At 38.2% G+C, this 22319-nt stretch overlaps 1 protein-coding gene across 6 annotated transcripts in view; it reads left to right on the top strand.

Moving 5' to 3' along the window:
• The window catches only part of ADNP (activity dependent neuroprotector homeobox), a 35735-nt gene that overhangs the window by 6836 nt on the left and 6580 nt on the right, over positions 1–22319 (top strand). For 3 of the 6 annotated variants that reach the window (XM_020888687.2, XM_020888715.2, XM_070472760.1), the window contains exons 2-3: positions 18332–18444; positions 20204–20296. In XM_020888687.2, the coding sequence (XP_020744346.1) occupies positions 18337–18444; positions 20204–20296 (201 nt within the window). In that variant the 5' untranslated portion in view covers positions 18332–18336. Of the gene's footprint in view, positions 1–523; positions 698–1598; positions 1712–18331; positions 18445–20203; positions 20297–22319 lie in introns of all 6 variants that reach the window. The other 3 variants (XM_070472759.1, XM_070472758.1, XM_070472757.1) reach the window with 3 other exon arrangements.

The raw sequence follows: 22319 nt of genomic DNA, 5'->3' as shown, positions 1-22319 counted from the left end.
ATCAATCCACATTTGTTCTTGACGAATCACCTTGGCACATCCTTGGTACACAGATTCCCCCTTCTCTGGAATTCTTCTGCCTTAAGCTTTGAATGTGTCACCATATCTTTCCAAGGTCAGATGGTAAAGGGAAAAATTCAAAACCTGAGAGCAGGTTTGGGGGAGTATTGTTGATTTCATTCCTTCTTCATGGCCCCATGTCTTTTCAACTCTTTGAGAGTTCAGAATCCTTGAGGGATGTTAGATTTTAGTGGGGGAGTAATTTTCATAAGCGTGTAGATGGGTGTCATGATTTGCAAAGCCTTGTTGGTAAACATCAAGACCATGTTGAGTTCTCCACTGTTAAACTCAACCGAGTTGATTGTAAATTTCCCTTCTTTCCAACTTTGGACTTGAAATTGCCATTCGTTATCCCAGTAGCCAACCGCCTTTGCAAAAGCGTTGACACCAGTCTTCTGTGAGCACCCACCTTCTTAGGGCGAGTTGATTTCTGTAGATTTTACTCCTCTTGTTATTTCCATAGGTGTGAGATGCACAATGCGAAACCTAGGCCCCAGCTTTTGCACCATGATGCACAGGGTTGTACTTTTTGTACTGAACTGATAGGTGGCCTAGTGGTTATGCCCTGTACTACCATTTTGAGGATCTGGACTCCGTTCCTGCCTTGCTCTTTGGACCACATTGTCAATTCACACCGGTGGGTATATTCATTTTGGAGGGTGGGAACTGCAACAACAGGGAAGCCAGAGATTTCTTCCTCTTTGGTCACCACCAAAACCAACACTTCCAAAATTTCAGCCTAGCCACATTCCTCAAGGAACTGGTTAGAGCTGGTTGCCGCTGTGGGTTCTGAACAGAGAAATGACTTGTGGCTTATTTAAGAGAAAATTTTAAAGTTGCTAATATTGTTTTAATGATTTGCATTCTTCACTCTTTGTGTATGAAGTACCTTAAGTATTTGATTACTGTTATTTTGATGACCCAATCTCAAGAGTTACTAAGCTTTTAGAAACCATAAAGATTCTCTGATCAGAACAGGCCTTTCCATGAACATGTACTTGCTACCAAAGATTGACAATGTTTATTGACACTCAGGGGTACTTTTAAGACCTTGATGCAAGTATTTTATAAAGATTCACCAAGATAAATCTTTGGGAAAATAAATGTTGTAGTCTTTGAAACATAGTTAACCAGTTGATGCTTAAGGGAGAATTTGCATTGGACATTTGCTACCAAATAACATTTTGGTGAGTGAAAAGGAGGCAACTTGGTTCAGGTATTCCATTAGAGACTTAACTATAATTGCTTATACAATTTGTTTAGTAATTAGAAGAATCAGATATATAATCTAAATGGGTATTACTTGTAATTTTTAAATACTGTTTAGTATTGGTTAAGTAGATAAAATTTTGATCTGATTTTGTGTTTGATATAGAGTTGTACAACTTTTTAAATGACTAATTTGAATAAAATTCTTCTTTGAGGTTTTATGTTGGAGGCGAAGTTTGTGAAGGTGTTTTTGTTTGATTTAGTAAATTACACATAAGATACAATGTTAACTTATGTCCTTAGTGGTAATAGCCATTTTCCCCCTACAGGAAAACTTGCTGTGAGCTCTTAAAAAGCATAAATTCTGCAATTTCAAGGGTTTCCTGATTTTGGCGTTCAAAAAAAAAGGTGAAACAGTTGGCCTTGATGGGCTGAAATTTAGGTAAACTGTGAGGGTTTATTAAAAAGCCTCAATTAACTAGAGGGTGGGGAATGGGTATTCTATTTAATTGAACTTTAAGTAGATACTCCTTTGTTGTTGGCCCTTTTTGAAAATTTCCTAATAACACTGCCATACTAGAGACTGCTATACTTTGAACTAACTAAGTCTTTGGTTTTTGGTTCTTATAGTCTCTATGTAGGAATTAGAGGAAGTTGGACTGTGAATCTCTAAAGATCCTTGGTCCTGCTTATTCTGAAAGTCATTGGTTTTAAACATACCTGTTATGTCTTTTTTCCCTTAAACCGGAGTGCAGGGAAAGTTATAATGCTATTTATATTAAAAATAAAATGTCACCATGTTGAATAGACTAAATGTCAAGTAAGTTCTAGATTATTGTTATTTTGATGACCCAGTCTCAAGAGTTGCTAAGCTTCTAAAAACCTGAAACATTCTGTGATCAGAACAAACCTTTCCATGAATGTGTACTTGTTTGCAAATAATCAGTAGGCTTTATCAAATAAAAATGGCTTTTGATTTTTATTAGTGACGTACACTCCTACATGTCTTTATTATTTAATTTGCTTGCTAGAACTATAATTATATTAGGTGCATCATATATTGAAGTGTAACTACTGGTAAGTTTTAGAAAACATTAAAAGTACTTTTTAGTATGAAATTTTAAGTAGCAATCTGGTGGTTAATGTACACATTCTGACTGCACATTTAATTGTGAAAAATACAGTTTAATAAGGAAGATAGGACTGTTCTGTTATAAAGGAGCAAGTAGGGATCCCTCCTTGGGTAGGGAAAAAAATAAAAGGAAAACTTGAGAATTTATTCTGAAAGTAGTGTTTTTTGTTTTGAGAACCTTGCATAAATAACAAATTGCATAAATTGTCACAGACCTTGGCAAATTGGTTTTCTTAATAGATGGGTTGAGATACATATATACACACATGATAGTTTTTTAGTGTTGAAATGATATATACACCTAAAATACAAATAAAAGGTCCAAATATCAGAAGTAGTTTAAAAAACAATACATTTAAGCGTATGGGGAAAAAAATCAATAAATGTTCGGGGTTTGTTTTTTTTTTTTAAATCTGTTTGAACTTTAGATAAACAGTTTTTTTTAATGTGAAAATACAAAAAAAAATTTTTTTATAAGATTAGAACCTAATTCATAGCTTACATCAAGGTGCCCAAGTACTGTTGTGTAATAAACTACTTGTTCAACCTAGGCTTCCAAAGGACTTTCACTTTTAAAAAATTTCATCCAGTCTGTTATATCGTCCAGAAGGTGAAATATTTTCCATGAGAGTGTAATTTTCATTTATTTGCCTAAGAGGCATGAACATTAAGAGAAATGTTATTATGTATTAATTATAGTTAAATTCACAGACCTTGATGTGTTGCTAGCATCAGTAAACTTACAAAGGTTTTCCTCCCCTGGTTCTATAAGAACCTGTGGTGTCTGGAGCAAATGCCAGGTTTTGCTGATGTGCATCTCTGTTAGTTACACATTTTATGTTGTTAGTTTGGAAACTTGGTGTTTGAGACTGGTATGAGCCAAACCCCACACTAATTAAGTGAATTGATATTTTGAATGTAGAGGCTGTTTCTTGTTTACACATTGGCACCTTCCACCTTGATTGCTGAGACACTTTGTAAGAGCAGTCACCTGTGTTTTGCCCAGCATGAGTGGCCACAGCTCCATGTGACTCTGTGTTTTTTGTTTGCCTGATTCAGTTCATTGGAACCTGAGGGGATGGGTGATTGGGTTCCCTCAGTCTCTTATGGTCTCAGTGCCCCTTATACCTTTGTTTTGATCACAACCTGTCTTAAAAATCTGCCAGTTGAGGGGTCGCTGGGAATGAGAGTTCATCCTCTGCTTCACTAGAAGGGAAAGGCTCTCTACATATTAGCAGGCTTCTCAAATTGGGAGATACATATATCTCTCTCTCTCAACTTGATTGTGTGGGGATATGTTTGTGTACAGGAAGTCACAGGTAAAATGTGAGCCAACTATGTAAAGTGAGTTTTGATGAGGGGTGCACATTTTTGTTCTAATAAGTGTAAAATAAAGAATTCTTTTCACTGTTACAGTTTCTCTCCATGTATGTGTTCCTGTCCTCTGTCTTAGGTGCAGTCACAGGCCTCCTTGGTTTTATTGATCCCTAGCTTAGTTCCAAGACAGCAGCTAGAGAAATACTGATATTTCAATAATTTTAGCAGTGTTCCAGAAATAAAGGCTTGAAAATTAAAGAGAAGAGCATAAAAGACCGAACAGAATTACCAGGGTAAGACAGCCTTGAACATATGCCACATTTTAAGACTGAGTTGTAGCTGAAAAACATGTGTGGAATCTGTAAGAGACTCCTACGTGGACCATCTCTTAGAATTAAAAACAAATCCTTCCACATCTTAATTCCTTCTCCAGTAAGGGTGTAGATTTGTAATTGAGTCTCTTAGCTTTCAGTTGTTTGTACGTCATTTCACATACGATTTGGTCGAAGCCTTTAATATTGGTGTCATTTTCTTCGCACTTTATAAACCATTCTCAATTCTCTCAGGACTGTCCTTGTTTCACAAGTAGGGAAATCAAGGCACTACGGTGTTCAGCAGTGAAGTGAGCTTTGGAACATGTCTGGCCTGGCTCCCGGGCCTGTGTTTGGAGCACAGGCTTTTATAGTGCCTCTGTGAGCTGTTTGGCTGATGAGGGCCCATATGAGTGCTTCATAACTTCATAGTGATGTTTTGTGTTTGGATGTCAGCTCACACCCAAGGATTCCAAGTAGGCTGCGCAGTTAAAGCATCGAGCTACACTAGCTGCTTTATGGGTGAGAGTTGTGCTAGTGGCAGGTAGTTGAAGAAGTAGCAACTGTGTAAGGTTTGAAGTTGCCTGTATAAGGATCTAAAAAGAAAGTTTGTTTCTAGTCCGTTGCTTTTCCCAGTGTTTTGTTTTAGGGCAGTCTTGTTCCTTCTCTCCTCTGAGCAGTAATTTTTGCTTAGATAATTGCTGGCTTTTGCCCTTCTGCTTTTTCTTTTTCTGAACCCTCTATGCTCCCATTTAAGAGGTTACGGAAACTTGAGCTTCCCTTGAAAATTTGTAAGGCTTTCCTTTTCTGGTGGGAGCTGGCAACAATTGAGGACCTGTATGAGTGGTCTCTTGAAACCTAATGTATCTGAAGAAACCTCTTATCTAGTGGAAATGTGGGATTTATTAAAATTTTACATATTGTACGTTTTAAGTCAGCAATTAGGAATTCTTGCTCTGGTGAAAAAGATGAAGTGAGACTCGGTGTGTTCTAATGCAGGGAGTGCTTAAGAATCCTGGTTTGGGATCAGAAAAGTAGAACTGGTGGAAAGTGTAAGGATTGAGCCATCAAGTGGCAAAACCTGCTGTAAGAATAATGCTTTTGGTAAGCCTTGACTGTAGGAGATAGCTTAGAAAAACGTGAGAAGATAATTTAAGAAAATTATGTATTTTGTTATTCAAGAATAGTAAGAAAGACATTTCCCATTCCTATGGGAAAATTGTTTTGACTAGTTTTGCTAGAGCATGGAAAACTTATTAAGGAATTGAAAATAACTTACTTTCTATCTTAGGCTATTTAGATGTGCTTCTGGAATGCTTATAAATGAACATATCTGGATGTCCTCTTAGGCCTGCCTGTGAATTCATTTGATTTCCCACTGTCACATCTTTTAAACCTGGTCCATTGACAGCAAGCAGTCCCCAGGCTGTGGAGTTCCGCGTAGGCAGCGGCGTGCTGGAGCCCCTCAACAGGGTGTGTCCCTGCCTTGCTGGGGGCCTGTTAAAGTGGAGTAAATGTGGAAACACTTCCCATCTCACACCCTCCCTGAAGCTAGATTGGGATGTAAGCCATGTTCTCAATCATTTTTCTCTTTTTTTCAAGCAGTGAGGTATAGTTCCCCATTTCAAATAAAATTGCATGTGAACTCTAGTATTTAAAATTGATACAAGGTCAGCTTTCCTGCTGTCACTTTCCCCCCCAGCTGCACGTCCCTCTCAGCGCACTCTGAGAGGCGCCCCCGAGAGCTGTGGCTCCACGAGAGCCCGGGTGGCTGCGCTGGGGTTCTCGTGTGGACGCGGAGCACTCAGAGGTGGCAGCGCCTAGTTACAGGCACGAGTTTCTGCCTGAAAGCCTTTCAACACAGGAGTGACCCGAATTGTATAAGTACACACGTATTTTATAAGCAAATTCTAGATCACACCTTTGTATTTCTAAGTCACCCAGGTTTGTTTTGGGTACTTGTGGATACTCTATTGCATAACTATTATAAGTGCCACAGAGCTTGTGAAGTTAATATGCTAACTCTTAACATGAATGACAGTGATGTATAAAAACACTATTCTGTAAGTATGAATGCACATTATAATGCATTCAGGAACATGTATGGCAACCACATCTGATTCTCAGTAATAACAATAGTCTGGGCTTTTTAAAAGACTATATCCTGGTATGAACTCATAATTTGCAGAGTTATTCTAGCTTCTGATCTAGTTTAAGGTAATAACTGCTCTAAGCTTTAATTGGCTTCATCTTACTTGATTCTTCTGACATTTGAACAGTGCAATGGTGTTACACTGGTTATGGCCTAGGAAACAAGACCTCCAGAGGTTAAGTGACATTTTTAGAGTCAAAAATCTAGTAAGCCGCAGAGCAAAGATTTAAACAGATCTCTAGATCTCTTGAGCTCTAGAGCTCTATTTTTCACTACATTGTACCATCTTTTCTAGCAGGGCAAAATTTTACTGTACCGTGTCGCCCTACTTATTGTATTATAGGACTTTAAAGGTATGCGGGGGAGAGATTTTTTACATGTGACTGATAAGGAAGCTGAATTTTTGTCCATAAAACCAATATAGTCTTGCTGGAAAACATAAATTTTTAATGTCAGCTGTAGTTTTATGCTTCACCTTTTTACCTCTGTCCTTCTGCTATCACTTCTGTATCTTGTTATCTTAAACCTAAGGCTTTGGCTCTTTTGCAGACTGTCCAGATTGAGTAGGTAGGTCTGCAGTGTGTGTGAGCTCCCTCAGATCTCAGAAGCTCAATGGAGCAGCCATGCAGTAAATGCAGGTTTTTCTCTGAACACAGTGGCCACAGTGCAATAGCTTCTTCCACCCTCTCCTGACCACCCCTGCCAAGAATGAACTGTCCCTCTTACAGAGCCTCAGAATATTTAATCTGTGACGCATCTGAACACATTTCTTCTTTCCGTATGTGTGTGTTTATACGTATAGGGAGTCATCTCTGTAAGCCCTTTGTAGGCAGGGACTGTTCATTCATTCTACGCTTACTGAGCGCGTGCCACGTGCCGGCCACTGACTAACATGTTAGAGAGATAGCAGAGGAAAACATTTAAAAATGTTTTAATGAACATGCTTTGCTTTGAATAGTGAGATGGCATCCTTGTCTTCTTGCCTGTTTTAATTTTTCTGTTTAGCCTATCAGTTGAGATCAGGGAAATTGATCTCTGCTGAAAAATTATTCATAGTGATTATAATGTAAAGACATAAAGATCTTTTTATCAGTTATATGAATTACACTTTCAAGTCATGTTTTACTAAATCTCGAGGTCACCTGTGATGAGGATTTAAAATAAAACTTTTTAAGACACAGTGTGATTATAATTTTGGTGACTGATATTGTGGTGAACTAGGTTGTTTATTTCCCATTAGATTCTTGGTTTGCTACTAATGAACCACACCAACATTAAAGAAAACAATACTTGTTTAAACTGTTAAAAAAATTAAAATTTTCAGCATTCCGTTACCTTTGGAAAGGTTTCCTGTTTTGTTTTTCCTAGGACCTCTCCTTTTATACAGTTCTATCCTGTACAAAAGATAGCAAAGAAACTCGCTATCTTTTGAAAGATAAGGTGATTTGAAAGTTCAATACATGAAAATTATGTGGAAATCATTTCTGTACTGCTGCTACCTGCTGTAGAATCATTTCAATTTTTTGAAAAATTAAAAAATAATTGAACTTCTTATTAAAGTAACCCTAACTGGGTTAAACTGTTAGTTAAGGCAGAGTGAATTTGACGGTCTTTGACATTGACAAAAGTGATAACGTTCCTCTGTTCCTGACCTCTTGGAGTGAAGCAGTTTTGCCAGGAAAGTGAACTCTACTAAGATTTTTCTTTTTAGGTACTTAACAGTTTGGAGGCCATTCATGTGTTACCAGAGAGACACTCGTTTAATATAGTCCAAAATAGTCTAGAAATTTGTAAAGGCCTTCAGAGTTCTTTTATTACATCCAGGACTTGCTCTAAAGCATCTATCCTGTTCAAAGGAAGCTTTTAACAATCTTAACAGACACAATAACAGCATTATCTGCTCCTGTATTCACTGCTGTTTGTCTTGTATTTTCTGGTAGCCGCTTTTTTTTTTTTTTTACTTGAATTGTGGTAAAATATACATAACATAAAATTAATGCATCACGTTAACCAGCCACTTGTAAGTGTACAGTTCTGTGCTGTTAAGTACACTCGGATTATTGTGCAGCAATTACCACCATCCATCTCCAGAACTTTTTTCATCTTGCAGAGTGCAAACTCTGTCCCTGTTAAACAGTAAATCCTCATTCTCCGCTCCCTGCCAGTCCTTGGCAGCCACCCTTCTACTTTCTATCTCTGTGAATTTCACTACTCTTAGTTTCTCAAGTGAGTGGAATCATGTAATATTTGTCTTTTGTGACAGGTTTATTTTGCTTAGTGTAATATCTTTGAGGTTTATCCATATTTCCAGTAGCTACTTTTTAAAAAATGAAAAGTGAAATTAATAATTTTCAATCCAGTATGTCCAAAGTATTGTCATTTCAAAATGCAGTCTATTTTTGGAAGGTTATTTATGAGATACTTTTCATTTTTTTCATACTAAGCATTGGAAATCTCAGATATATTTTATGCTTAAAAGCAAATCTAGATGGGTAAAGAAGATATATTAATTGCCCCAAAGTGCATGGAAAGATGCTCAACATCGCTAATCTTCAGGAAAGAGCAAATTTAAATTATAATGAAAGTAATAACCTCACACCCATTAAGATGCTTACTGTCAAAAAGAAAAACGAGTGTTGGTGAGGAGGTGAAGAAGTTGAAACCTGTACACTTGGGAGTGTAAATGGCAGAGCCACAGGGTTACCATGTGATGTAGCAACAGTGTCTGAGAGAGCTGCTTTTACACCCATGTTCATGGCAGTGTTACTCACAGTAGCTGAAAGATAGAATAAGTGTCCATCAACAGGTGAATGGATAAATGCCACGCATACATAGCATGGAATATTATTCAGCCTGAAAGGGAAAGGAAATCTGACATGATGCTACAGCTGGATAAACCTTACCGGCATTTATGCTAAGTGAAATAGGTAGTACCAGAAGGACAGGCATTTATGGCTCCACTTACGTGACGTACTTAGAGGAGTCCTAACAGACTCCTAGAGGCCAACAGAATGGTGGGAAAGGAGTCAGAATCCTAGAGGCCAGCAGAATGGTGGGTGCCAAGTGCATATGGGAGGGGGGAGACGGTGGGTTAATGTTCGATGCAGATAGGGTTTCGGTTTTGCAAGGTGAAAAGAGTTGTGGAGATGGATGGCGGTGATGTTAGCGTAGAAGAAGTTTAAAGCATCTCAGTTCAGTTCATCTCAGTTCAGTTCATCTCAGTTCAGTTCATACTAGCCTCGTTTTAAGTGCATAGGAGCCATGTGTGGCTAATATCTGCCATATTGGAACACATAATTCTTTTTAATTTAGAAAATTTTCAAGCAGTATGGATTCTCTTGCTGTATGAGTAAATGCTGAATGAAATACCTTGATTCCCTTCTTTTGTGTGTGTGTGTGTGTGTTTGTTTTTAAGAAAAATTTATGCGTGCATAAAATCTGGAAGGATAAGTATACCCCAGTATTTACTGTTGTCTTGTCTTTGTTCATCGCCTTATCTACATTTTGTGATCTTATGCTAGGCTTGTTAACAGCTTAAAATATTTTTGAAAAAAAAAATATTTTTCATATTTCATACAGTTCACCCATTTAAAGTGTATGATTCAGTGTTTTCTAGTATATTCAGAGTTGTGCAGCTATCAGCACAAAATTTTAAAATACTTTCTTCACCCCTCGAAGACCCTGCTTAGTACCCTCTGAGATTTGCCTTTTCTAGATACGTCATATAAATGGAATCATAAAATAAGTGGCCTTTTGTGACTGACTTTTCATTTGGCTTAGTATTTTCAAAGTTCATCATATTGAGCATATATCAGTATTTCACTCCTTTTTATGGCTAAATCATGTCCCATTGTATCGATAATACCACGTTTTACTTAACCATCAGTTGATGGAGATTTGGGTTGATTTTCCTTCTTGGATATTATGAATAGTGCAGAGAACATGCATGTACAAGTTTTTGTCTAGGCATATGTTTTCATTTCTCAATTGCCTTTGTAACAGTAATGAACAGAATTTGGCAGGGGAAAGGAACCTGAACTTTAGAGATAGTTGAGAGCAAACTAGTCCCCTGTCTACCCTTGCCCTTTAGAAAAAGAAAAAAGATTGCCAAAGCCTCTGGTTTTTCTAGGCAGTTCTCAGAACATACTTTGAGTATGATAATGGTTAACCGGTTCATTATCATAGGGGTGGCCTAGAATATACATCTGGCTTTTTTAAAGCTATTGCTTTATTTAAGGATTCTAAGATTGTGGTTCTCATTTTGCAAGATACTGCCATTACAACTTGAATAGAAAGCTGTCTCTCAGATGTAACCATCTAGTAACTGTCAGAATCCATAGTGATGTTTAAAGCGCTTTAGAGTAAGTGGTCTCAGTCAGAGCTGAGTTCATGTTTCACTTCTTTGAAGGTAATGGGACCATCTAACCTGAGATACATGTATGCATTCTTAATTTTATATCTCTGAGCTGGTGTGACTGAATTATTTATGGTTATTTCAACCTTGAATATTAAAGTCTTGACACTTTCAGACGTGTGTATATCGTATGCATTGTTTACTTTTAATTAATGTCAGTGATCAGAGCTTCATCTGCATGGATAATAGGAAGAGCACTGCATCCTAGATCTTGAGATGACCTTGAGACCCAGCTCTGTGAGTGACACGCTTATTGCCCTTAAGCCAGTTGCCTCTCAGTTGCTCCTCTGTAAAACAAGAAGAGTTTAGGTAAAACCCTAGATTCTTCCCAGTGATTCAAAGTGCTGCATTTTCATAATTGATTTTAGTTGAAATATGAGTCTCAGTCTTTTGTCCTTCTTAAGACCTGTATGTCCATGCCCCTTCAATGAGAAGATGCCTAAAGATTGTTGGTAGTTATTTCTTTTCTAACCAGACATGTATTCAGAATAGAGTATCTTTTTCTAATCAGCTAATGCTGAAAAAGGTGGCACATAATGCCAAAATAAAAAAGGTTGTTTGTAGTCATGTGTGTGAAGTGGATCCAGCCAATACAAATGCACCTTTTTAGGAGCATTAGTTTAAAAATCATACTGAGAACTAGAGAAGCATTGTCCCGCTTCGCCTGATCTTGTCACGCCTGAAGTAACCATGTTTTAACAGGGCACCAAAGAGATTGACCAACTGGAGCCCCTTTGTTGGAGATTGGCCTAGGTGAAAAACAGAAGGAATGGTGACAGGCACTGAGCATGATTAACTTGGAGAAGGGGACCTCTTGAGAGGGAAGGAGAAAGTGTCTTAAAAACTTGAATGGCTGTTAGGTAGCTAAGTATTTAGACTTACGTGGCTGAACTGGGAGTTGTGGGCATTTCAGAGCCTTGTAGAGTGAACTTGTGAACAGAACTGTCCCGAGTCGGGCAGGCTGCCTGGCGGGGTTTGTGCTTCGCTCACGCTGAGCAGTCAGGCAGACAGTCTCTTAGAGCGGAGCTGTTTGTGGAAGAGTCACACACTTTATAGAAACGGGACAAAAGTATGCCTATGATAAAACAGTTTTGTACAGGATTCTGTATCTAGAGAATACAGTCATTTTGCCTTGCATAAATACAATTACCTACCACAGAAATAGTTATGAAAACTTAATTATAAGGGATTTAATAACTGATTTGGTTAAAAACTTGAAAATCTTTTTTTTTCCTGAAGTGGAGGCAGTTTCATATATGTCACTTCACTTGATTAATTGGGTTTCTTTTATTATCAAACTGAAAGAATAGTGAAAAAAATTCAGTTAGTAGTTAAGAACAGAAGAAAAATTAGTTACATTTCCTACTTGCTTGTCTTTATTAACAATGTCCTAATATGATTATCCTAAGCAACATAATTGATGTTCAGTATTTAAATTTACCTTTGGTGCAAGGTAGTTTCTTTTTCTAATCCCTCTGGGCTTTCCAAATTCCTCAACACTACTGAGCATTTCTGGTGCGAAGGAAGACTAAACTTACTTTTGTGCTGCACAGTTTTATCCACTAATCCAGAGTAGCATTCTGTTCCTGGATAGTCAGTTACTTGTTTTGTGGTGTTTGGGATTGAGGAAGAGAGGAAAAGGAGGAGACCCAGCTGCCTTTTATGTGAAAAGCCTGTGGCATCTGGAAGGTCTTTTGCCCACGGTTATAGGAAATTGAAAGATAAGCTGCTTCTGTTCGGGTCTGTGTTTTGCGAAAAGATTGAGTAGGGTGATTGCTTCCAGACTGAATGTAGGCTCTAGGCTCCCGATGTGTTCACTCATCAGAGGGTTGTTGTAGAAAGGCTTTACAAGGTTCATTTTCTTAAAATACAAATTTATAAACCTTTTTACATCTGGCTTAATTTAAAGTAGGGCTAGTGACATCCTGAAAAGCATGTAAGGTGTCTGTGTTAACCACTTTGGATTCCAGAATAGTCAGGAAAGATAAACACTTAATTGGTTATAAAAAGAAAGTGTTTTATAGTGACCACACTTTTACTCAGTGAGTGATATTTACAGTATTAAATATGTTGTTGAGGGGTGACAGAAATATGGGAATGAAGTTTTCCTTCTGCCTGAGTAGTTTTTAACTTAACGGGTCCAAAATGTTTCCACAGAGACACAGCACACTTTTTTAAGTGCCCTCATGGGTAGCGGTGGAGTAGCTGATGCTTTAATTCTCTTCCTGTGACTCTTCAAATGCCTGCGCCTCTTAGAAAAAAGCATAACAATATTTTTAGTTAGATCAGTGGTTTAAAGAAGTTTCAAATACTGACTTAAAAACCCCAGTGTGGGTTATGTAAATACTTGCACCAACATTAAGTGGAATATTGTTTTAAGTATTTAGGATCTGAATTTCTTACATATTTTGGGTTGATGATGTACCAGAACTGAAATTGTTTATATTGTAGTGTATTTGAATGTAGTATTTATTGTAGTATGTATCTGAATGTCTTCCTGATTTTTTTATTAGAATATATTGCTGCCTTTTTTTTTTTCTTCACTAGTAATGGCATCATTTCTGCCCTTTGATTCTTCCCCACTCCCTACCAAAAAGATGTTTCCAGAGAGGTGGGTTTTTTTGTTTTGTTTTTTAACAGCTTTAATGTAGAAATGTTTAGAAAACAGAAGAGTATAACTGTGTCCTAATTCTTAGGCTTACTGTGGGCTTCCTATAACCGTATTCTGATAAGACTGTAATTTTATTCAGGGGAGATTTTCAGTAAACCATTGGAATTCTGCTCTAGCCATCAGATTTAATGCTTTGGGTGACCTTGGCATACATTTGCATTTTGAGCTTAGTTTAGACAAGTGACTATTTCAAGGAGAGACTTGGAGATGGAGAACTTTTCCTTCTTCCTCTTTCCATCAACCTGAGCCCCTCTCTCCACTTTTTATCCTTTTCATATTTCAACTTAAGATTTCTTTAAAAACAAGGATTTCACCCCTTTACGGTCAGGTGGGGGCAGTGGAAACCCCTGGTTTAAACTAAGCAACTTAGGTTCAGATTTTACCAAAAACCTGGTCTGGTCTACCTCTCAATACAGTGTTAGAAATGTTTTTTTCCATGAGAGTTGTAGATTTGCATTCACCAGTATAACTGATGTAGTAGTTGTCATTCTAGTATATGTTCAGATCTGAGTTCCCACATGTTATAAAGTGACAGAGTTATGCCTGCAGGTGCTGGAAACCAGGACACACTACTGTTTTTACTTCCGTATTTTCTGGCCTGTTAAATTAGCACCATATATTTTTATTAGCAACTTGAAACATATAAGAATACACATAAAAATATGAAGAGTTTGCATACAGGAAAATGCTGTACTAGATCCATACTTGCAGTTATTTAAAATATAACATGTAGAAGTTTGATTTGGAGGCTTTTTTTTTCTTTCCTGACTTGATTATGTATGCCTAGTCAAAGGTTTAACATTAGGTTTCCTGGGGGTTCTTTTTGTTGTATTGTTTTTACTTTGATGGTGCAATTATAAATGCTTTTCTCCTAAAAATAGGGCCTAAGTGATGCTGTCCTTGATACGGCCTCTTTGCTGAGGGACCGCAGTATACAGACAAGCCCTGCTGTTGGACGTTAGGTCCTGCAGGTCTCACCTTCAGCCTCCTGGACCCGCGCTGCCATCTTTTGGGTTCCTCTCCATGTTCTTGACCCAGATGAGCCTGAGTGCAGCACCTGACAAGATTTAAGCCTTTTGGCAGAGCTCGTTTGTGAATGGTGATGATTATGTTTGTCAGTTAATGACCGCTTTGCCTAAATAGAGTTCACAGTCATTGATGTATCATGATCCTTCTGTCAAGCTTTGACCTATAGATACTTCCTCATGAGACAGACGTTCTGCTTTTGTTTACCTCTTTGTAGTTTGTGTAAAGGAGTATTTTAGCTTTTGAGATGAGGTTCATGCACTTGATCAGTCTTATGTATAGCTAATTCATATGGTTTTAAATCATCGGTACCCTATGGCCACAGATCTCATATTTTCACTTCGATCATCTGACTCTTCCTTTCTGTGGAAGGAATTACTTTCTGAGTGGGAATTTGGCCGGGATTATTAGTAAAAACTTGAGTGTTTTGGCCCAAATCAGTAGGTGTGGGTATATTTTGCAGAGATTGATAAGAAGGAATATGGCTGAATTATTCAATAGTGAATTTAAATCATTCTCAAAAATTGAAGATTTAAATGTAGTTCATCAGATGGCATATGCTTAACCAAAAGTCACTTAACTTCAGTTAATAAAACACTTAGAAATGTTAATTCCATTATTAATGGGTTTGAGCTTTTCCCAAAATCTTTTCGAATTTACAAAGTGCTTTACTCTTCCCATAAGGTGTTTTTGTTTTTAATTAATGAAACCAGGGGCCGATGGCTATTTCAGAATAATTGTATCTTCCTGACAAATCTCTATTCTTCCTACTACTCCCAGTTCACAAATGTAATTATTTTGCATAAAATTCCCGATCTTCCCTCTTACTCACTTCCTCTTCTACTTCCCACTACCAAAACTTTTGGTTGCAAGCACCATGAACCAAAACGTAAGCAACAGTGATCATGTGCTTGTTCTTGTTTATGAAAAGTTTGGGGGTGGAATGGTGAGATCAAGAGGGCTGTCTTTCAGGCACAGCTGATTGAGGATCCAGCAGCAGCAGCAGGAGAGCTTTCCGTTCTGTGCTTTTCTCATGCTCACTGTCAGCCCCGTTTGGGGCACATGTCGAAGTCTTTGGTTAACCAGAGTCGTATACTCTCTGCTCTGATGGTTCCAAGAGGAAGCTGGGCAGGGAGGGGAGTGAGTCTCCTTTCCTCCAGTGACCCAGTGCCTGCTGTATACCCAAGAAGTGATGGGCTGTTGAAGGGGAAGAACTGTATCCTGTTCAGCTCTCTATATTTAGCACATAAATGGATAAAGTGCTCCAGAAATGATTGATGAACAGATGAACAGTGGTTTCATTCTATTAAATTGGATATTTTTCCCTTTTTTATGCTGTGAGCCCAGAAGTTTATGGTTTGGCTAAAGGAAGCTTTCCTTGGTATTTGGATAGTGGTGCTGACCTGATGAAAGTGGCCATCCTGATAGCCCAGGAGGCTCATGAGAATGGTTAGCCACTTGGGGACAGATCTGGAAAACAAGCCCATCCCACTGCATCCTTTTCAGTGCCCACCTCTAGACAGTTTTTGATGTTATTGTAAGACATCTTCCTCCCTAAGAGTAATGATGGTAAATATTTTCAGCTCTATTCAGAAGTGAAGAATACCTCTTAACCTCAGGCAGTCAACTGCCTGTTTACTCTGTCCTCCTCCCTCCCCAATTAAGAACAGAATAAATAGGAAGGTGTGGGCCCTTTGATTCAGTTTCTAATTCAAAGGATTTTAAGGGGTGAAGAAAAGACCAGTGTCTTTTAAATGTTTTCAAACAAGAATCAAATAGATAACATCAATGAACCCCAAAGGAAGCTGTCGATTTGAAGTTGTTTCTTAACAGCAAGCAGTAAGCTGGGCAAAAATTAAAAAACATAGGCCCCTTGAGTTCTTTTTCTAATCACGCATAATAATTCTAACATAGCTGATAGAGGTTGTTGGAGACATTCTTTCAAGGAACCTTTGGCTTGTTGTCGGCATAGAAGAACTGAAGAAATATACACAGGAAATGGAGGAGGGAGCCTCCTTTACTTACTGTTTTTCTCTACCGTGTACCTGCTTTATATTTGAGAAAAGTGTTTTATTCAGTAAGTGAAACGCTAGAGGAAGTTTTAATTGTTTTTGAGGATAGATAACATTGGGTGCCATGAAGCAGTGAGGTGCACCTCACTTGGAAGTCTTAAAACAACTCTGTTAGCTTTTGTGGGGCAGCACTTAGAACACCTGTATTTTTCGTAGGAAATGGGGTTTTCTTTTATCCCGAGCTGCAGTTTGACCCCCCAGAATGTTTTCTGTATGTGGTGACATTTCCAAATCTTTCTGTATTTGTTTTACTAAGATGTTGAGCTGCTTTTCCAGGAGGCAGGGAAAACCAGAAAGTGCTGTCTTTGGGTTGCATCTCTGTTCTGAAGTGAAATGGGATTAACATGGAAGTTCCAAAAGAATTGGATATGGGCCCATGGAGAGTTTATGAAATGAATGGAGACACAAGATGTCTCTTCTCAGAACTCATTGTAATGCTTGGTCTCTTCAGAATTAGCCTAGAACACCTCCTTTATTTCTGAAACACTTTTCTGTCAGGTGGTTCTCTCTGAATGACCAAGTTTGTGGGAACCTAGTTTTTTTTCTTTTTAATCAGTTTATTAAGCAACAGACTTTTTAAATCAAAAAGATGGTTCAAAACAATTTAGCAATGAAATCTCCATAAGGGACAGTGAATTTGGCCTCAGTGTACATCAGTTTGCACCAGAACTGACTTCTCAGTCTGTCTGCAAAACGCTGTGCCACATGTGCGGAGGACGCCGTGGCCATGCCTTACAGCCGGGAGTTCCGTCGTGAGGGTGGTGGTTTCAGTGAGCTGCGTGCTGCTTTTGGCTCGAGTGTACTGGGTCCTGGTGATACATTCAGACACAGGATTTCTAGAAGTTGCTGAGGGGTTTGGTAAGATTCATTTTTCCCCCATTTTTCATAATTAATATTGATTTTTAGATTAGTAAGTGCAGTAACTTACCTTACTACAGTTGAGATAGTTGACTTTGTGATCGTGGTTTACAAATGGTAGTGGTATTACAGAGTGACAGCCTTTATTAATTAGAAAGCCAGATTTGCATGTACTGAATTTTAAATCCTGATGTTGTATCGGCTTTTGTTTCTGCCTGGTTTTGGTCTTTAGAGCTACTTTATAGCCTGTAAATTTTATTTAGATTATTAAGTTGATAATAAATTTTTACCCTGCTGTGTAGGAAACATTCATGGTTACTTTTGAAGCTATACAAATTATCAGTTGCCCAAGTTTTATTTTCTTAACCATTGTTTTTAAGGAACTTGGAAAAGTGGATCTAAATTTTTGCTTTAATGTATTGGGCCGTTTAAATGATTTTTCAGTTCCCTCACACACACAGAAGCTTTTTCTTTCTCTAAAGGCTCCCCGATGTTCTGTCAGCATTTGCTCTGACGCCTAGTGCTAGGCTTTCCCCATCTCAGCACTCGCTCCACGCCACGTGCGAGCACCCTTGTCCAGGAGTGGTGCTGACTGGGGCAGGCTTCACGGCCATCCGTGTCTAGTTTGGGCAGTGTGCAGAAACTCCCAGCACCATCACAATCTACAGGAAAGTTCCCAGGCAACACAAACTGACTTCCTCTGGCACTCAAGATTATGTGGGAATGATGCTGAAATGGTGAACATGTTTCTGTTTTCAGAGGTTCAACATCACAAGGAGAAAAACATTCACATTTGATTTTAAAGTAATCGGTTGGGATATAATCCTAATTCTCAACTTTAAATAAGTTCATCCCAAACTAGTTTTTTAAAGGTCTAATCAGAATTGTGCCACACTGGATTCATGATATCTACAACATAAAATGTCCTGTTAAAAATAGAAAAGATCAGGGAGTGCTTCCTTTAGGGATTGAGAACATACTGGATAAGGATATCTACTCACCTTTTTTTGTCATACTGGGCCAGGGTTTGTGATCCTACCATCAGTGGAATTAGTAAATATTGCAAGTTGTTCGTGTTTTGACTTGACTTAAATTTTTTTTTCCAATAGAAACTATGTTCCAACTTCCTGTCAACAATCTTGGCAGTTTAAGAAAAGCCCGGAAAACTGTGAAAAAAATACTTAGTGACATTGGGTTGGAATACTGTAAAGAACACATAGAAGTAAGTAGCATGTCATTTTTTAATTTTCACACGACTCAGCTTCTGCTCCATTACTTTGTGTCAGTGGCCAGGATCGTTAATTTTTAGGTGTGATTCTGAAGTTTAACTGCAGCATTAGCTTTGCTAGAACTTTCTCAATTAGCCTAACTTGTTCCCTTCTCCCTAAAGTGGGCTTTTTCGTCTTTGCATCCTGAAGCAAAAGCAGTTACCACTGAGAATGTACCATGTCGGACGTTTGCTACTAGGTGCTTTAAAGTGGTCTCTAAATTCAAATCCTTTAAAATAGACCCTAGGGGGATATAGGAATTCTTATCTCAAATATGCAGATGAAGAACCAGTAAAGACTTAGGTCCGCCTCACAGCTGAACATGTGGCAGGTCTGTCTGTGGGACTCCAGAGCCTGTTCTCATTCTGGTGTGCCTGAACGTTTTGGTTGACCTTCTGATTGTTGAGGCGTAGTAGTTGGGGTGCTTGTTGTCTCTTTCCTTGGGATTTGAGCGTTTGTTGGCCCTTTTGACCCATCATAGACTATTGTCTTTCCCTCGGTAACAGTTTAGACTTTACAAACTGTTTTTCTCGCCTTTTATTCTGTGAACTTTCTACCAGCCCTGTGGGATAACCAGTGCAGTGGTCTCCTCTTCTAGATCTCATTACTCTGATCTTGTGGTTAGTGGATCAGAAACCTCCGATTGGAACGAAACGTTTAAAGCTGTTTTTCCCACTAGCCTTTTAAGTCCAGCTGGTCAGGGACTATAACCACCTTGTCCGTCTGTATCTCCTCAGCACCCAGCACAGTGCTGGGCATGTAACAGGCACTTGGTAAATATTCAGAAGAAATTGAAAGTAAAAAAGCAATTTCCTTCATGCAACAGGTTTTCTTTTCCTGGTTCCCTTACCTACTCTAGGGGCATATCATGAAGACTAAAGCTTCTCAGAATTGGATTTCTCTAGCTATGTCATCCCCAGTGTGGAAGTTCACTCCACACCCTCTCCAATACTTCAAGTGCAGGTAGATCTACCTGATGAAATAGTCCATTTACTTCCCATGCAGTGGAGTAATCTTCACAAGAATAAATAGTGCAAATATTAAAGGTACTTTTCCTATCCTACATTTGATTTTTTTCATCCCTATTACACCCACTACGTACTCTAATATATTTATGTATACTTGATATTCCACACTGAACTGTGAACCTTTTGGGAACAAGAGGAATTTTACCATAAAACTTATATACCTATCTCAAGGTTGTGGGGGGGGGGGATCAAATTTTTACACAAGAGTAATTTAACATAATACCTACCACATGCTTTCTTTGAGCAGCTGTCCTCCTTTTGGGGTTCAGAAGTCCTGAGTTTTCCTTGTAGTCCAATCCCACCCCCATCTCCATAGAACATTTTTCTTGCACAGAACCAGGATCCCACATCTACACTCTGTTCTAATATTACAGCTGATGAGTTACAACTCTTAAGAAGGGTGCTTTGGTATCAATACATGGCTTAATTTTTTACTGAATTAGAACTTCCAGTGGTTTCTTAGGAAACCTGGTGACCGTGAGGGGAATGTTTAGTTGATACAATGTTCACTGTAACATCCATGTGCCCTTTTGTATACCCTAAGAACCTTACTACACCTAATCTAGTTCTGGGTGGGGTTGACTTTCCTGTGCATCTCCCCAACCCTAGTTAGAGATAGGATTTATATGTCAAGTTGGGCTACAATTAATACCATGTTTTTGAAACTTCTTTCACTGTTTTCTAGGACTTTAAACAGTTTGAACCTAATGACTTTTATTTGAAAAACACTACATGGGAGGATGTAGGACTATGGGACCCTTCGCTTACAAAAAACCAGGTAAGTGGCACAGGAGACTTGCCCAAAAAGCAGCATCTTCCCTTTTCAGTTCTAGACCTTTCATAGTGCTGCATTATTGGTAGTCAACCTAATGTGGAAAGTGTTAGCATTTTATTATTTCATATTTTCCTAAGAGAGAGAGAAAAATAGGAAGTACTTTGGTCTATTTTTTTTCATTGTCCTGAAACTATATGTAAGATGAACAGGAAAGTTTGTTACTTAAAAGTTGTGATGCCCAGTGTGTTTCAGAATTCCCCTCTCCTCCCCTAACCCTGCCAAAAGTATTCTGGTTCTTCTGATTCTAAAATGTTCCTTCCAGTGTTCAGTTTATCTAGGGTATCCATCATTTTTCTGTGTTGCAGTCCTTGTTTTTTCTATAAAGGGGAAGTAGGGACTGTTTCTTCCATTTAGGTTTTCTTACTCGTCTGTATCGTCACCTAGCCTCTGTGGGGTAATCTGAGCCAGCACTTGGGGTGTGGGATAGGTGGCTCTGGAGGATGGTAGAGGTGGGTAGCTTAATTGTTACTGATTGGAATTAAAAACAGTATCATGAAATCAAAGGCACCAGCAGTGCCAACAAATAACGGTAGGTGATGTTATAACAAAAATAGAGGGCTATGGGTGATGTGTCTTTTCCCACAGGGAGAAGTGATTATCAATTCAAACTGTACCATTCTTTATTTCAGTGGTGATTGTAATTCTGGATTATTTATCTGTTCATCCGTTGGAACATACTTGGCAGGGAGTCAGTACTTTTAAACTCCACCTCAGAAATGTGATGTCATCAGGTTCTTTTCTTATTAATAACCCAGGAAAGGGTATTAACCAGCAGCCTTAAAATAGGAAAGCCTTCCAGTAGGACACATCACTTGGTTGATTCAGTTTTACTGACACTAAAGAAGGAAAAGTGTAGTATTTAATTTTGGTTGTAACCAGTGTCTGAAACAAGGGAAATTTTTTATAAGGAAAAAAGATCACCTCTCACCAAATTTGTGTTTCCCTATCATCAAAGGACCAACTGCACAGATGTTAATGAACTTGTTTCTGTAAGTTGCTCTTTGATACTAGTAAATTCTGCAGTGCTTATTTTATTGGCTTTTTAACATCCTGCATTCCCCACATTCTGTAGGACTTTTTACTTAATTTCTTAATTTGAATCAGAGCAGCTGTCACTTCATTACTTCCTTTGAAGCTGCTCTTGCTTGAGAAGAAGGAACAGCATGGCTTACAGAAGAAAGCTGCCTTTTCAGATCAGTGGGTTTTTTGATCTCAGTGAAATCCGAATACTACACTCTACTTAGAGGGGGGAAATGTTTGAGATTTTTGAAAATGTGCCCTTTTTTTACATGAAAAATTTTCCATGATGGAAATGATCAAAGGTGTGTCTTTATATCGTATTGCCTAATTGCACTAGAACACTCTGGGCCCTAAGTTTTAGTATACAGTGAATCTGAAACCTTTGGCAATTTAACAGTTTTACTTACAGAGTAATTGTAGTGATTTCACCTAGCTTATTCTTTGTCCTTTCTAACTATAAAATGTTTATCTTGAAGCCATTTATCTTTGGGTTTCTCTAAACCAGTGAGCAAATGTGACTGTTCTTTTCTGAAAACACTGAGGAAGAATTCTGAATGGAGTTTTTATCTGTAACACCAAAATAAGTGTCTACTAGTTTACAACAGCTTTTTCATTTGAGTTTATATTAGGTTGGTACAAAAGTAATTGCGGTTTTTGTGTTGTTGAAATTTACCTTTGCTATTGGAATACACTTAAATAAATGTAGTTATGTTATACATTTTAATGCACGTGTCTCACTTTATGTCTTTTGTGAATGACTTATTACTTGCTGTTTATATTTATTTTAGACTATGGAAAGGATGTTAGACAAAAAGCAAATTCAAGTGATTTTCTTATTCGTGTTCAAAATGGGTTGTAAAGCAGCGGAATCAACTAACAGCACAGTGCATTTGGCCCAGGAGCTGTTCACGAGCGTACAGCACACTGGTGGTTCAAGAGGCTTCGT

This window comes from Odocoileus virginianus, chromosome 9, assembly GCF_023699985.2.
Source record: "Odocoileus virginianus isolate 20LAN1187 ecotype Illinois chromosome 9, Ovbor_1.2, whole genome shotgun sequence".
In the NCBI taxonomy this organism is placed as follows: Eukaryota; Metazoa; Chordata; class Mammalia; order Artiodactyla; family Cervidae; genus Odocoileus; species Odocoileus virginianus.
This window is presented reverse-complemented; position numbering and strand designations above follow the sequence as displayed.